This window comes from Galeopterus variegatus, unplaced genomic scaffold (genome assembly GCF_000696425.1).
Source record: "Galeopterus variegatus unplaced genomic scaffold, G_variegatus-3.0.2 Scaffold2486, whole genome shotgun sequence".
Classification (NCBI taxonomy): Eukaryota; Metazoa; Chordata; class Mammalia; order Dermoptera; family Cynocephalidae; genus Galeopterus; species Galeopterus variegatus.
The window spans coordinates 79619-96186 of record NW_007728597.1 but is presented as its reverse complement, the minus strand read 5'-3'; the positions used below and the strand labels follow the sequence as shown (position 1 = coordinate 96186).

Below are 16568 nucleotides of genomic sequence, written 5' to 3'. Positions count from 1 at the left end.
CCCCCTGAGCCTGGGAGAACCAGGGGGGCCCCCCCCCCCCCGGGAAGGTCCCCCCCAGCAGTGCCCCTGCTACTGCTCCCTGCCCCCCCTGAGCCTGGGAGAACCAGGGGGGCCCCCCCCCCCCCGGGAAGGTCCCCCCCAGCAGTGCCCCTGCTACTGCTCCCTGCCCTCCCTGAGCCTGGGAGACCCAGGGGAGACACCCACCCCCTCAGCACAGGCAGACCCCACAGGGAGGTAGGGGGGCTCCAGCTGCCACCACTCCAGCCGTGTTTGTCCCTTGTCACAGCTTGCTGGAGTAGAAAGGCAAGGCTCTGAGACAGGCCTGGGCCCCAGGGATGAGTGAGAGGAGGGGCAGCGGGAGCAAAGGTGGGAGCAGAGCCAGTGTCACCTAAGCCACTGGGGTGGGGACCTGGGGCAGGGGACCCCCACGGGCAGAGTGAGCTGGGAGAGAGCTCAAGGCTGGGGATCAACCCGTCCAGGTTCTGCTCCTAGTCACGCTGCTTGCTTCCTCTGTGAGCTCAGCACCCCATCTCACCTTCCTGGGCCTCAGTTTCCCCATCTGCCAGATGGGGTTGGTAGCACTACCTTCCAGGATTCCATTAGCTGAGGTGTGTGGGATACCTACTCTATGCCCCACCCCACAGGACCATGGGCTCCATGTTCCGGAGTGAGGAGGTGGTGCTGGTCCAGCTCTTCCTGCCCACGGCTGCTGCCTACACCTGCGTGAGCCAGCTGGGTGAGCTGGGCATCGTGGAGTTCCGAGATGTGAGTACGGGTCGGGACATGTGAGGAGGGGCTTCCTCCTGAGGCGCTGCTGCTGAAACAGCCCTATAAGCTCGTCCTAGATCGGAGACCACCTCCCCCATGATGGCCCCTGGCCCCACTTGAATCCCAGCAGCCCCTCTGTAGATACTGTGCTTGTAGTAAGGCCACGGCTGAGGCCCCTGTCCTGGCCTGGGTTCAGCCAGGCCTCCTTGGCTCCTGCTCATGCCCTCCCAGGGGCACTAGGGGTCTGGTCTGTGCTCCAGTTGGGCATCTGGAGGCTCAAGGTGTGCTCAGCACCTGTTTGGAGGAGGCAGCTAAGGCCAGAGGAGTCAGGCCTGGGCCCCAGGTGGAGACCTTTCTAGACCCCTCCCTGGGACACTGACCCCTCCATGTGGCAACCACAGCTCAACGCCTCAGTGAGTGCCTTCCAGAGACGCTTTGTGGTGGATATTCGGCGCTGTGAAGAGCTGGAGAAGACCTTTAGTGAGTTTGCCCCATGCCCACATCCCAGGCAGGCTTCCTGGAGGAAGCGCCAGCCAAGCTTGATCAGAAAAGAAGAGTCTGGGTTACCCAGATGGAAGGCACAGAAAGGAGGTGAAGGCAGGGCCCTGCAGAGCCAAGACAGAGCAGCTGGGATTTGTAGGGAGTTCTTGGGAATGGGGCAGCCTTGAGTGGGCTGAGCAGAGGGCCTAGGGCAGGGCTGGCTTGGAGGAGGCATCGGACACTGTGTGAGGGCCCAGGTCTTCATCCCGCGGATGCGGGAGAGCCACAGGGTTTCTAAGCAGGGGAGAGGCATGTATGAGCTTTCTTCTCTGTGGATAGACTGGGGTGGGCAGAGGCCAGGATACAGGGTTGGGTGTCCCCAAGGAGCGGCTTAGCTTCTTCTTGGATCCAACCAAGAGGAACCCCTACCCTGGGCCCTGCTCTGGCAACCTTTCCCAGGAGGAGCCTGCAGCACCAGGAGATCACGCTGCCCTGCCTCCTGCAAGCCCAGAGCATAGAGCAGGTTTTCTTTTGTGGTTTGTTAATTTGATTACTAGCTTTTAAAAGACCAGGCAAGGGGCCGGCCCGTGGCTCACTTGGGAGAGTGTGGTGCTGGATAACACCAAGGCCACAGGTTCGGATCCCTATGAAGGGATGGCCGGTTAGTTCACTGGGTGAGCGTGGTGCTGACAACACCAAGTCAAGGGTTAAGATCCCCTTACTGGTCATCTTTAAAAAAAATAAATAAAAAGACCAGGCAGGTATTCCATTTAAGCTCTTGTCCCAGAGACTGCAATGCTAGGGCCAGTGGCCGAGGAGACTGTCGGGCTCAGGCTCTGGGGTGGGCAGTGGTCAAGGGATGGGGAAAGGGGAGCAGCCTGGACTTGAGGTCAAAGGGAGGGGCGCAGACCTTCAGGGATGGACGTTTGGCCTGGGAGTTTTCTGCGGGTTTCCGACTCACTGAATTAGTTAGCCGGTAGCAATGGAGTTTGGGGTGGCATTCAGGATCCCCCAGAAAGTCTTGCTGCTGTTGGTTAACAGGGACAGTAGCTGGTGTGGCCCCTGAGTGGCCTGCCCTGACCCCTGTCCCGCTGCACCAGCCTTCCTGCAGGAGGAGGTGCGGCGGGCTGGGCTGACACTGCCCCTGCCCGAGGGGAAACTGCCAGCGCCCCCGCCCCGCGACCTGCTGCGCATCCAGGAGGAGACGGAGCGCCTGGCACAGGAGCTGCGGGACGTGCGGGGCAACCAGCAGGCCCTGCGGGCCCAGCTGCACCAGCTGCAGCTCCACTCGGCTGTGCTGGGCCAGGGCCATGGCCACAGCCCCCAGGTCAGCTCCAGCCTGGGCAGGGGCGGGGCAGGGCATGCCAGGCCTGTCCTGGGCTGGGGCTCATGGTTTCTCCGGGCTCCTAGCTGGCAGCTGTCCACACAGATGGGCTCTCAGAGAGGACCCTCCTGCTCCAGCCCCCTGGGGGGCCACACCAGGACCTGAGGGTCAAGTGAGTGAGGGACAACTTAGCACTCTTTCCCGTCAGCCCCAGAGCCCCTGACCCGTCGCGGGGGAGGCCAGGCAAGCTGGGACTCCTTGCACAGTGCTCCTCCCTGTCCTCCCTCAGGCCCGGAACTTTGCACAGTCCCGAGCCCTTGCCCTTGGGGATGTCTTCTCTTCCGGCCCTGCCCGGTGGCCTCCTGCCTTTTCCTTGGAGGCAGGGCCAGTGCACCTGGTGGGCGATCCGGGCTGGGTGGGGTGGGACGAGGAGGGAGGCTGGAGCAGCCCCGCCCAGCCCCCCGGCCGCAGCTTCGTGGCAGGTGCCGTGGAACCCCACAAGGCCGCCGCCCTGGAGCGCCTGCTCTGGAGGGCCTGCCGTGGCTTCCTCATCGCCAGCTTCAGGGAGATGGAGCGGCCGCTGGAGGACCCCGTGACGGTGAGCCACTGGGCAGCCAGGCTTGGGGCGGCCTGGTTGGAGCCAGAATCCAGGGTAAACTGAGCCTGGTTCCCGCAGGGTGAGCCTGCCACGTGGATGACCTTCCTCATCTCCTACTGGGGTGAGCAGATCGGACAGAAGATCCGCAAAATCACTGACTGGTGAGCTGCCGGGGGACTGGCCACCTGCTGCCCCACCCTGGGTCTCGGCAGGCGTTCAGAGCCCTGCCCAGCCGGCTCTGGGCACTTGCAGGCCTTGAGGGCCCCCGCCCCTGCATGTCACCTCCACCAAGCCTTCCATGTCCCCCCTGATGTCACTCCTCCTCCCCTGCCAGCTTTCACTGCCACGTCTTCCCATTCCTGGAGCAGGAGGAGGCCCGCCGCGGGGCCCTGCAGCAGCTGCAGCAGCAGAGCCAGGAGCTGCAGGAGGTGGGCCTGACCCGACCCCACCTGACCGTCCCCTGCTCATCTTGCCTGCTCCTGCCCGTCCCCAGCCCCTCTGGACACCATCTACCACTCCCCTGCTCCTCCTACCCCCACCTGCCCCTTCTGCCCCCTTTCTGTCCCTCACCAGCCACTTCTGACCCTGCCCTGGTCCCCAGGTCCTGGGGGAGACAGAGCGGTTCCTGAGCCAGGTGCTGGGCCGGGTACAGCGCCTGCTGCCGCCAGGGCAGTTGCAGGTCCGCAAGATGAAGGCTGTGTACCTGGCCCTCAACCAGTGCAGCGTGAGCACCACACACAAGTGCCTCATCGCCGAGGCCTGGTGTGCCTCGTGTGACCTGCCCGCCCTGCAGCAGGCTCTGCAGGACAGCTCGGTGAGCCCATGCGGCCTCTGTGGCCTCGCTCCCCTCCCTGCCCTCCCCTCCTACCAGGAAGGTGTCTGTTTCTGCCTCACATCATCACATCTCATGTTCCCAACCCCTCGCCTTTGCCCAGGGTTCTCTCTCCTCCCAGCCTCCTCCACAGCCCTCCTCCTCCAGGGAGTCCACCCTGATGGTCTTGGACCAGCAAGCCCTCCCCCTCTGACTTCCCAGAGTCCCTGGAGGCTGCTCAAGGCAGTTACAAGTCAGAAACATCAAATCCAAGTTCCCCAGGCACTGGCCATGTGACCCTGCCCCCAGGGGTTGCTGTGGCACACACCTGCTGCTGCGTAGCAGGTGCACACCGGTGAGGCTGGGGCTTCTGTTAAGTCGCACACTTTTCTTTCCCAAGCAATTTCCAGTCTGGGGGATATCTTCGGGCCTCCCTAAGTCTGGGACAGGGTGGGGCTGATCATCCCATTTCAGAGAGGGGAAGGGGCTGCCTGGGCTCCCCAGTGCCCACCTGGGGAGCCCCCACAGAGCTCTGCATCTCCAGCTGGGCCTGGCTGGGGAGTCCCAGGGTCCCTGAAGGGCCCCAACATCAGTCTCTGTCTCTCTGCCGGGCCCTAGCATGAGGCAGGAGTGAGCGCTGTGGCTCACCGCATCCCCTGCCGGGACATGCCCCCGACACTCATCCGCACCAATCGCTTCACGGCCAGCTTCCAGGGCATTGTGGACGCCTACGGTGTGGGCCGCTACCAGGAGGTCAACCCCGGTGAGAACCAGGGCGCCCTCACCCTGCCCAGCCACCAGCTCCTCTGCCTAGTCTTGAGAGGCTCAGCTGCCCCATGGGTGCAAGCAGGGGTGGGAGGTGTCTGCTCTGTGGGCCCGCTGCCCTCTTTGGATGCGAGGCGCAGTCTCTGCCACACTCTCCCAGGGCTTTGGCGTCATCCAGCCCAGTATGGGGGCTTTGTTTATCCCCAGCAAAGTCCCCCTGTTTACAAGGGAGCCGGCACGGGCTTGTGCAAAGAACAGAAGCTTTGCAGTGGGAATAGCCCAGGTTTGAAGTTCAGTTGCTTACTTTGGTAAGTGTCTGAGCTTCTCAGCCTATTTCCTCATCTGTGAAATGGAATAACAGGACAAGCCTCAGAGGTGTCAGGAAGGTTAGTGATCATCAGAGACTGCACACCAGCTGCCCACGTGTCAGCCTGCTTGTGTCGTTTGTTTGGGCACACCGTGTTTTTTTTAAAAGTATGAATTAATGCTGTCTTAGGATTCTTCCTGAGATGGACATTCTGGCGTAAGTGATCTATTAAGGGATGTACTCTCAGGAGAAACCAGAAAGGGATGGAGGCAGGGGGCGGTGGGGTGAGGGAGAAGTGAGCACGTAGGGGAGAAGCTGGGCACGGCTGGTCTCCACAGAGCCCCAGCCTCGCCTGCCCCTGCAGGGAGCTCTGGCATGTGCATTACACCTCATTGTGTCCCACCTCAAGGCCAGTGAGCAGGGGGCTTTCAAACCCAGCACCGTCGGTCACTGGTCCATGCCAGCTTGGGGCTGGGGGATGAGGCCGGTCACTCCAGGCACATCTGTTTGGGTCCTTGCCCGGCTGGCAAGGCAGCCCCAGGCCCAAGGGGGGTGTCTGAAAGTGGCCTGTTGATACTGTTCTCAGCAAAGCCAGGGGAGGGGGGAATGGGAAGCCGAGGGGCTGGGCAGAGTGTCAAAGACGTCCACTGTGGGTGCCAATGCTGACAATGTGGGTTTTTACAAACGTCTGCATTTTCCCAAGTCTTTTGCAAAAATTGTGAGATTTGGCAGAGAGTGTTGCCTGCACAGCAACGGCCTTGTGCTGGGCGGTGGCCGTTTCCTTTGGGGGATCATGCAGGCTCCTCTTTGCCAGATCCCCCCTCGCTGCCCAGGGTCAGGGGGGTGCCGCTCTGGACTCCTGAGCCCTGTGATACGGGCTGTCTCCTCTGCCTGTGCCTCACCCTCAGCGCCAGCATCCCGGGGCCTGATCTCACCTGTCCCTCAGCTCCTCGGTATTGACAGACACCAGTTCAGTTAGAACAAGCCATAGGAGACAGTATGTTCCCAGCTGTCAAAGCAAGAGCCTCGGGGGAAGTATTAGTTTTGCTGTGTAGCAAAGTGCCATAGCCGGGGCAGCTTCTACAGCAGAGACCGTCTCACCTGCTGGAGGCTGACAGTCCAAGATCAAGGTGTCGGCAGGTGGCTCCTTCTGAGGGCTGTGTGGGAGTCTGTTCCAGCCTCTCCTTGGCGTGTAGACACTGTCTTCATCTTCACATGGTGTCCTTCCCTCTGTGTGTCTGTGTCCAAATTCCCCTTTCTACAGGGACACTGTCTGGCCACAGTGGACTGGTTATCAGCTTTAACCTGATGACCTCTGTAAAGACCTTTTCTCCCCCTCAGGTCACATTCTGAGGTACTGGGAGTTAGGACTCCATCACTTCTTTTTTCGGGGGGTCGTGCATTGGTATCTCCGTAACCCCCATGAGGATTTGTTCCCATTTTACTAAGGAGAAATCAAGACTTCAGAGACTAAGTGACCAGCTCAGCCTTTTGGAACTTGCCATGTGCCAGCCGGGGCTCCTGGCCTCTGTCCTCTCTGTGGTTCTGCCTCTTGCTGTTCTTATAAATAACAGAAGCTAGAACTGCTCACAGTGTATGGAGCACCTGTGGTCTGCCAGGTACTGTCCCTGGTGACACTCACTTATAATAAGCCTGTGAAGTGGCACTGCTGTCACCGCCTCTCTACAGATGGGGAAACAAAGGCTCAGAGAGGTTAAGTAGCTGGCCCTTGTCACATAGCTCCTAAGTGGCGGGTTCTTGAAAGCCAGCTGGGGCCCCTGCCTCGCCAACACGGCCTTGGTAGTCCCTGTGGGGGTCCTGGCTGACCATGCCCCCTGTCCACAGCGCCCTACACCATCGTCACCTTCCCCTTCCTCTTCGCTGTGATGTTCGGTGACGTGGGCCACGGGCTGCTCATGTTCCTCTTTGCCCTGGCCATGGTCCTCGCTGAGAACCAGCCGGCCGTGAAGACCGCACAGAACGAGGTGACAGAGGGGCGGGGGCTGGTGAGGGTGGGCAGCGGGGACTGGGCAGCCCCTCACGGCACCACCCCCGCCCCCAGATCTGGCGGACTTTCTTCGGGGGCCGCTATCTGCTCCTGCTCATGGGCCTGTTCTCTATCTACACCGGCTTCATCTACAATGAGTGCTTCAGCCGTGCCACCACCATCTTCCCCTCGGGCTGGAGCGTGGCCGCCATGGCCAACCAGTCTGGCTGGAGGTGAGGGCCCCGGCCCCCACCCCACCCCAAGGTCCCTGACGGCCCCACGCAACCCCTGATCCTGCTGCCCACTGTCACCACAGTGATGCATTCCTGGCCCAGCACCCGGTGCTTACCCTGGACCCCAACATCACAGGCGTCTTCCTGGGACCCTACCCCTTCGGCATTGACCCCGTGAGTCTTGGGCACTTGAGCGCCCATGGGTGGTGGAGGGAGGCCAGGCACTTCCTGTCACTGAGCACCTCCCTCATGCCAGGCCCTGTCCTCAGCACAGGGACAGATGAGGTGCCTGCCCTGCCGGGCCCATGTCATAGTCACCTGAGCAGGCAGAAGCATGTGAGGGTCACACTGTCACTTGCCCTTGCGGTCAGCACTGTTGTGAGGCCTTCTGTGAAGTGATTTTATATCTGATCCTCACAACAACCCCATGGCGGGCACATTAGCATCAACCCCGTTCTATAGATGAGGAAAGTGAGGCACAGATTACGTGCCCAAGGTCCCCCAGCTGGGAAGAGCTGAGGTTGGCACCCAGGGTGTCTGGTAACCGTTTCCTTCTATTGCCCCACGATGGGCGGGTGGCAGATGGTACTGCGGACTCAAGGGGCAAGCAGGGTGACAAGAAAGTGACTTGGGCCAAGGGGCTCTCTGACAGTCTTGGCCGGGGAGCCTCCTGAGTCCAGCCAGCCCCTCCTGCCACCGCAGGTCTGGAGCCTGGCTGCCAACCACCTGAGCTTCCTCAACTCCTTCAAGATGAAGATGTCCATCATCCTGGGGGTCACACACATGGCCTTCGGGGTGCTCCTCAGCGTCTTCAACCACTTGTGAGGCCCGGGGCTGCCAGTGGGCTGCGGGAGGCCAGGCAGGGCAGGGCAGGCCCTGTGACTCACCCCGTCCTCCCCGCGCAGGCACTTCGGCCAGGGGCACCGGCTGCTGCTGGAGACCCTGCCCGAGCTCGTCTTCCTGCTGGGGCTCTTCGGCTACCTCGTCTTCCTGGTCATCTACAAGTGGCTGCGGGTGTCGGCAGCTGGCGCTGCCTCTGCGCCCAGTATCCTCATCCACTTCATCAACATGTTCCTCTTCTCCCGCAGCCGCACCAACCGGCCACTCTATCCCGGGCAGGTGGGCTGGGGCCGGGGGATCTGGGCTCACTCCCCTCATGGGGCCCCTGGAGTCACCATGCCACTCCGAGCTGCAGGATCCGTGTCTGAGAAGTGGGGAGCTGGCCTGAGGCCGTGTGGACGGGGCAGTGAGAGGCAGTAGCGTAGGGCTCTGTGCAAGGTGACACACAGTGGGTGCTGGAAGCCTGAGGTCTCTTCTCTAGGAGTCCTGACGGAGTGCTATCCCTACCTAGTCAGGAGCGCAGAAGCCCCCGAGGGACCCTGGGGGGTGGGGCGCTGCAGGCTCTCTGGGCCCCTGTGACCCGAGTTCATGTGCCGTGCACGGTGGGGACTCCCTGACTCGGCCCCATCTCCTGCAGAAAGTGGTGCAGTCCACACTGGTGGTCCTGGCCTTGGCCATGGTGCCCGTGCTGCTGCTGGGCACGCCCTTGTACCTGCTGTGCTGCCGCCGCCGCCGCCGCCACCACGGCCACTCGTGGAGGAGGCCCTCCGGTGGACAGGTAGTGCCAGGAGCACACGGGCCGGGGGGCTGCTGGGGTGGGCCTGACTTCAGCATCCTCGCAAGGGGCTGTGAGCAGCAGCAAGGGGTGGGCGGCTAATGCTGCCTCTCGCCACCCCCAGGATGAGGACAAGGCCGGGGTCCTGGACTCACCTGACATGTCCGTGAACGGCTGGGGCTCTGACGAGGAGAAGGCGGGGTACCCGGGGGATGAAGAGGAGGCCGAGGTGGGTGCAGCACCTTCTTGAGTGGTGGAGGGGGAAGGGCCGGCCCAGCCAGCCCCTCACTGCCACCCACCCGTAGGGCGTTGCCTCCGAGGTGCTCATGCACCAGGCCATCCACACCATCGAGTTCTGCCTGGGCTGCATCTCCAACACGGCCTCCTACCTGCGCCTCTGGGCCCTGAGCCTGGCCCACGCCCGTGAGTGACGCAGCAGACACGGCTGCTGGCTGGGGGCCTGGGCGGGTCACTTCTCTCTGGGCTCCTGAGGAGGGCCCTCACCGGCCTCTCGGGCAGGGAAGGCTGAGGGCTGCCGAGGGGCTGGTGTGCACCCCGGGCCCTTGACCCCACACCCCTCTTTGCCCACAGAGCTGTCGGAGGTCCTGTGGGCCATGGTGATGCGCAGTGGCCTGCTCATGGGCCGGGACGTGGGCGTGGCCGCCGTGGTGCTGGTCCCTGTCTTCGCTGGCTTCGCCGTGCTGACCGTGGCCATCCTGCTGGTGATGGAGGGGCTCTCGGCCTTCCTGCACGCCCTGCGGTTGCACTGGTGAGAGCCCACCTGACCGGCCTGGGCAGCCTGGGGCGGGGAGGCGGGGGGTTCCCTTCACCAACCTCTTCCCTCCTCACCCCTTAGGGTGGAGTTCCAGAACAAGTTCTACTCCGGTACTGGCTACAAGCTGAGCCCATTCACCTTCACCATCAAGGATGAATAGCACCCACCTGGGGGTCATGCCCACACCCGTCCTTACCTCTCTGAGGCAGGAAAGGAATAAAGAGGAGAGAGGCCCAGAAACTGTTTTGGTCCTGTCCAGAACACCAGGGGCTAGGCTAGAGCCAGAGCGGGCAGGGCCCTGGGTTCTTGGCATGGGTCAGCCTCTGTGCCTCCATTTCCTTGGCTGATCCCATGCCAGCCTCTGGTGTCTCCATTACACCCTCCTTTCTAGCTGAGGTAGGCGGGGGGCGGGCAGCAGGAGACATTGGTCTAAGATCTGAGGCCTTGAGAAGTCGGGGAGAGGACCCATAAGCACATCTGCAATAACCCCCGACCCTTGGGGTGAAATAGGGGCAGAACTAGGGCCGAGGAGGGATGTTTCCAGCACATTCTAGCTCGGAGTGAGTGTGTGTCTCCCCAGGTCAGCTGGAGTGGGTTCCCCATTCTTGGAGGTGTACTGAGATCTCCAAGAGTGTCAGGATACTCTGGTGGGAGGGTGGTGCCTGTCCTCAATCCAGCCGGTATTCCACGCTTTGGTGCTGCCCTCAGGGGCTTGAGGTGCTCCAATCCTGGCCCTGTGCTGCACGTGGGACCAAGGCGTCACATACCCAGGCCATACTGCTGCAGGGAAGAACAGTGGCTTTCCAGAGGAATCATTCAGGGCCCTGAGAGTCCAGGTCCTGCCTCCCCATCCCTGAGGCCACAGTCTGCTCCACCCCTCCCTGGGTGGCCAATCCCCCGTGTGTGGTGTGTGGGGAGGGAGTTGGGGGGGGGACAGTGCTCTATTCCTGCGGTTCTCCTGGCCTGGGTCCCACCACTGGCTGGGAGGCAGAGACAGTGCTTCTCAGAGGCCTCGGTCTTTCTGGCCAACAAGCTTGCAAAGTGATTCTTCCAGCTGGAGGCCCCAGGAACAAAGGTGGCTTTGAAGCCACAGCCGCTGGGCACAGCAGCCTGAGGCAACCTGGCCCCACAGCTGTGGCTCTCATCTGGCCAGCTGCTGGGAGGAGCCTGTCCCTTGGGTCCTGGACTGTCCCTATCAAGACCTCCAGACACCAGGCGGGGGTACGAGGGGCTCCAAGGCAGTTCCACATGCTTGGCAGAGACTTGGCTCAGAGAAACGTCAGTAACAGTGCGGGGGCAGGGACAGAGAGGGCCGAACGCAGGATTCAGGGGGCTACGGACATATCTGGACTAAACCCAGAACCTAAAGCCTTACCCTTCCTGGGGAGCAGAACTGGCAGAGACCCTGGGGGGTGGGATAGGGGGTGTGACAGATGAACAGATGCTAAGAGCTTAGGGTAAGGCAGCTGTGGGATCCACTGCCCTGGCTTTGACACATGGGCGTCTGGTAGGGCTGGCTGGAGAAGCCCAGTTGTCATGGAAACAGCATATGCAAAGACACTCACTCGGAGCTAGAATGTGCTGGAAACATCCCTCCTGGGCACCTGAACTGAGGACTGCCAGTGAACAGGAAGGGCCTGCTCATGTGAACTGACAGTCTAGCACAGGAGACAACTGAGTGAACCAGTCAGACCAGGAAAAACAGCCACATGAAGAAAGCGTGATGGGCCGGGGTGGCTGTAGGGGGAGGGTGGTTTAAGGAACAGCCCGCCATAGATGGAAGAGCTTTAAAAGGCCTGAAGTGGTGATTTTTTGAGCTGACAGTGGGACAAAATGAAGGAGCCCATTGGCTGAAGACAGGACTCAGAGCATCTCGGTGAGGAAACCGCACGCGAGCTTGGTGTGTTTAGGGAGGAGCAGGGCTGGAGCACGGCTGAGGCAGAGGGCAAGGGTGGGGGGAACTGGCAGGGCCATGTGGCCACAGGGACCCTGTGGGAACAGGAAGGAGTTGGCACCTTTATTCTAAGCAATAAGGGAGAAGCTACGGGACATCTAGAGCAGGAATACAATATCATTTACTGTTTTGGTTTGATATCAAAACTCATTCATTGCTTAAATTTTAAATGTCTAGAAGGGTAAGCAGTGAGAAGTCTCCATTCTGCCCAGCTGTTCAGTGTGCTCCCCAGCCACAACCACCGCTTCCAAATTCTCCTACATCCTTCCAGGGTCTTCATATCTGGGGAAGAAGCAGGGACGACGAGTAAGGACAAGTCTGCAAGGGCTGCAGGGCTAGTGTGCTGGGTGAGATCGTCCTGGGACTCCGGGGAAGAGGCCAAGGGCAGACTGAAGCCCTCTGACATTTGGGGCCCAGCTATGGAAGAAGAGTTAGTAAAGGTGCCCTATGAATGGGGCCGGAGGGCAGAGAGAAACCAGTGTGGCAGCCCATATGATAAACTATCTCCATGAGTAAGGGAGAGAGGAAGAGGATGGGGAGGAAGGTAGTCAACTGAGCCCGGGCCTGTGACAGCAGGACACAGCACTACTCACGGGACTGAAGAATGCTGTAGAGCTGAGGAGCTGGATGCACACAGCTGGAGCCTCCCGTGGGTACTTTAAGGTAACGGGAGCCCTCCTGAGATTTAGGACACATTCAAAGGTGACAGCTTGAGGCAGGGTTTCTAAGTTTTTTATTCATTTGTACAGTACAGTCTCTGTGGTAGCAGAAATATATGCACAAAAAACAATTCAATTGAGTTCAGAGTAAAGAAAAGCTTGCTAGGAATTCATACCATAGGACATTTCATATATCGGATTTCACAGCTATACTCTACCCACACCCCCACATTCCAGATACAGGCTGTACTTTCCCATAACAATGACCACATCATTTAGGGACACGGGAAAAGTGATGGCCGGGAAAGCTGGCCACGCGGAGAGCCAAGGCCGGGGTGTCTCTCCCTATTCAGGGGCAGCAGGAGGCAGAGGGGCCCTGGGGCAGGACAGTCCCCTGGGGAAGCCAGCCCAGGTCATGGAACCCCAAGCTCCAGGCCGAGCAGAGGGGAGAACAGAAAGGCTCAGAGAGCCAGGCTAAGCAGTCTGTTCTTGGGAAGGGAGACGAGGGTAGGAAGACAGGGAGGTCCCCACACAGCCCCTGTGACCACAGTGTCACTGTCTGATGCTGGAGTATCAAGCACACTCAGGAGGAAGGGCAATGGCAGAGATTATACCCAGTTAAAGTGAAACTCATCAGTATAACAAAATATGTATGACACAGAAAAGCTCCATGCCTCTACAGCAGATGATAGCTCGTGTGCAATCTGCTTTCTCCAGCATCAGCCACTTGGACCATAAGGGTGAAAGAGCAGCTTTTGGAGACACCGGGCGGAGACTGCCCTGTGTCAGTGACACCAGGAGGTGGGCTCAGGCCCTGGAGCAATTCACAGTATGTCTGCTCACTCACCGTCCCCGGGAGTAAGTAGTGTCTACAACACATTGTCACCTACAAAGAGCTGGTCACAATGTTCACCTGGTCAGCATTAACCATGGTACCCTCAGTAACACTGTGTCCTTCTTACTGTTCACCATATTTGACTGAAAACCTTGAGCTCTAAATAGAAAACATCTTCTCTAGATTAAGAGGATTCTGAGATATTGCACTATTGTACTATATTTCTGCTTCCCAATCTGGTTTCAGATCCTAGTGAAATCGTAAACAAAATATAAAATAAATGTTATTCCATTTTAATACAGTCTTTCGTATCATACATGTCTGAGTTCAGTAGCCAGATACCAAAAGTCTTCCTGCCAAAGCTGCAGTAGTCGAAGCAATGGAGGGGACCCGGTCAGCTGCCTCCCCACGTTGTCCGGTGACGAAGTGGCTGGAGTCCTCCCCGCAGTCACACCCCAAGCTTCCTCTTCTGGTCGAAATAGGCATCAAACCTTACTTGGGCATAGTCCTAGGAAACAGCATAAACAGATAAAGAGAAGCCTCACCAAGGGCTCCTGCTTGCCTGGACCCTGCCCATGTGTCCACCCCAGGCAAGAGCTGAGGGCACAGACCCAAGAGGACCATCAGCATGGGACAGGACTGTGCTGCAGGGCTGCTTGGGAGGCACAGTCTCTTCAAGCTTTCTGCACTGTCCCCTTCATACTTAAGTACACCTGGCTCACAGCCACCTCAGCCTGCCCTGCCACCTCAGCAAGGACTTCTCTACATATGTGGCACTGCTATTGTTCACTGTCTTGTTTACCGTGAATGCTGTGGGTACTGAGTGACCAGCTAAAGGTCCCTGGATGTGAGCAAGTACAGAACAAAAGGTGGAAAAAAGATGCCGCTGCACCTGCAGCATGGTTGTTAAAAAGAATACTGGGCGGGAGGGGAGAAAACTTGGCTTTTGCGTTCTGTTCTGTACAACTGTGGAGACACTATATTTCTGGGCCTGTTCCCTCATCTGGCCGTGAGCGTGGGTAATACAATTCTCTCAAAGACCCACTCCAAACCTAAAAGTTTCAATTCTAAATGCTGGAAAGACTACAATACCATATTTTGGAAAATTAACTTTGAGGTATGATTTCTATCCCACAAACGTGAACCTATTTGAAACCTGCGGTTCAGTAACATTTTTCCAGGTGCATCCATCCAGCTCTTCACCAGTGCCGCAATCACGAGAAGGAACTTTCCAGCATCTTCAAAAGTCCCCTGAGTATCTTGCAGTCCACCCCCACCTCTGCTCCTGGCCACAGGCAGCCACCGACCTGACTTCTGTCTCTAGACTGGACTTCTCCGTCCCAGAGTATCACGTAAATGGAATCATAGACTATGCACCCCTCCGTGTCCGGCTTCTTCCCTCAGCATTGTGTTTCAGAGTGATCCATGCTGTGGTGTATGTGGCTCACTTCTTTTTATCGCTGAGTGATTTTCCACTCCATGGATCAACATATCAGATTTATCCATTCACCTGCTGATTGGCATCTAGGCTGCTTCCAGTTTGGGACTATTAAAAGTAAAGCATTTGAGTGCAAGTGTTGGTGTGGAACCAGGCTTTGATTTCTTTTGGAGAATTACCCAGGAGAGGGATTTCTGGGTTCTATGGTAAGTGCACATTTATAACTCTATGAGACTGTCGAACCATTTTTGTTTTTTCAGCCTGGCCATGGCATTCGCATGCCCCTTGCTCCATGTGCTTGCCCACACTGGGCAGTTTTTAGAGTTTTAGCCATACCGTGGGTGTCTAGGGCATCTCACTGGGGTTCTAACTTACATTTCTTTTATGACTAATTATATGAAGCACACAAAAAGATGCTTATTGGCCATTTGTTTACCTTCTGTGAAGTGTCCAAATCTATCTATTTATATAGTGGGTTGTTCAGTTTCTTGCTGAGTTCTTTATACATTTTAAACACAAGTCCTTTGTCAAATACAAATGTGCAATATTTTATCCCAGCCTATGGCTTGCCTTTTTTTAATGGTGGTGTTCAAAGAGTTTTTCATTTTGATGAAGTCCAATTTACTGCATTCCTTTTCTCTTATGGTTAGTGCTTTACGTAACTGACGAAATCTCTGCCTAGGTCACAAAGCTCTTCTCCTGTTCTTGAGATTCCAGGTTCATTTTTTTTCCCCATACAACTCTTCAGCTGTTACCGGAAAACACAATCCATTTCCCAGTGAATTACCTTCGCCCTTCTATTGACTATCCGTTGATCACACATGTGTGGGTCTACTTCTGGGCACTCTGTTCTGTCCCATTTGATTTATGTCTGTCTTTATGCCAACACCACATTGTCTTGATTACTGTGCTTTATCCATGTCTTGAAGCCAGATAGAAGTCTTTGTTCTTCTACAAAACTGTTTTTTGTTATTGCAGGTTATGTTTTCATACAAATTTTAGAATCAGCATGTTAATCCACACAAAAAAGCCAGTGGAGATTTTGACTAGGACTGTGAGGAATCTATAGGTCAGCTTGAGGAAAATGGACAGCTTCATCTGCAGTCTTCCCAGCCACACGTGGGATTTAGCTTTTTTACTTTTAGCACTCTTTCCCCCTTTTTCCAGATGGCTGTCCGGTATCAATATCTGAACCTGTGACTTTGTTGTTCTAACCAACTGAGCTAACCGGACAGCCCACTTTTAGCATTCTTTTATAGTTGTCAGTGCGCAGATCTCACATATTTAAAAATTTATCCATAAATCTCTTGGTTTTTATGCCACTTTAAACATTTCTTCATGTACAATTTTTCTAGCATGCAGAAATGCAGCTTTTATATACTGACCTTTTATCCTGTGACCTTGATAAACTCACTCATTAGTTTAAATAGCTCTTCTATTGATTCCTTTATACACGCACACACACACACACGCACACACACATTTTTTTTTAAAAGATGACCAGTAAGGGGATCTTAACCCTTGACTTGGTGTTGTCAGCACCATGCTCTCCCTAGTGAGCGAACCGGCCATCCCTATATAGGGATCCGAACCTGCGGCCTTGGTGTTAGCACCACACTCTCCCAAGTGAGCCACAGGCTGGCCCTTGATTCCTTTATATTTTTGAACATTCATGATCATGTCTTCAACAGAAGGCAGCTTCTCTGCCTCCTTTCCAGTGTGTCTCGTTTTCTCGGTCTTGCCTTAGTGCACTGGCTCGGCGCTCCAGCACCATGCAAAAGGGCAGCAGCGCAAGGAAGCGGCCATATCCCGTTCTGTGCTTGGGCAGGGGTGGGGGAGCATTCAGTCTTTTACCCATAATTATGATGTTAGCTGGGGGTTTTTCATACATGCCCTTTACCTGGATGAGGATGTTGCCTCTATTCCTAGTTTGCTGAGATTTTTATCATGACTTAGTATCGGATTTTGCAGAAAGCTCTTTCCTGCATTCACTCAGATGATTTTACGGTGTTTCACCTT

General features: G+C 57.1%; 2 protein-coding genes across 2 annotated transcripts in view; one reads left to right on the top strand and one right to left on the bottom strand.

Annotated features, from left to right (window-relative positions):
* The first annotated feature begins 648 nt into the window (after positions 1–648).
* TCIRG1 (T-cell, immune regulator 1, ATPase, H+ transporting, lysosomal V0 subunit A3) lies at positions 649–9903 on the top strand. Its single transcript, XM_008581897.1, has 19 exons — positions 649–765; positions 1170–1248; positions 2349–2575; positions 2659–2744; positions 3044–3170; positions 3249–3331; positions 3505–3598; positions 3772–3984; positions 4600–4744; positions 6899–7038; positions 7116–7273; positions 7357–7447; positions 7976–8094; positions 8179–8392; positions 8751–8891; positions 9013–9117; positions 9194–9311; positions 9480–9657; positions 9745–9903. Exons 1-19 carry the CDS (start codon positions 649–651, stop codon positions 9821–9823), a joined length of 2514 nt encoding a protein of 837 aa, XP_008580119.1. The 3' UTR covers positions 9824–9903.
* A 2429-nt stretch (positions 9904–12332) lies between these two features.
* The window catches only part of CHKA (choline kinase alpha), a 71986-nt gene continuing 67750 nt past the window's right edge, over positions 12333–16568 (bottom strand). The window contains exon 14 of the mRNA XM_008581905.1: positions 12333–13619. Coding sequence (XP_008580127.1) covers positions 13560–13619 — 60 coding nt within the window. The 3' untranslated portion in view covers positions 12333–13559. The remainder of the gene's footprint in view (positions 13620–16568) is intronic.

Excerpts from the sequence above, each read along its gene's own strand:
- TCIRG1 (XM_008581897.1), top strand. The coding sequence starts at position 649 with ATGGGCTCCATGTTCCGGAGTGAGGAGGTGGTGCTGGTCCAGCTCTTC. Across the intron at positions 3,599-3,771 it reads AGAGCCAGGAGCTGCAGGAG|GTCCTGGGGGAGACAGAGCG; the intron begins GTGGGCCTGACC and ends CCTGGTCCCCAG. Across the intron at positions 9,312-9,479 it reads CCTGAGCCTGGCCCACGCCC|AGCTGTCGGAGGTCCTGTGG; the intron begins GTGAGTGACGCA and ends CTTTGCCCACAG.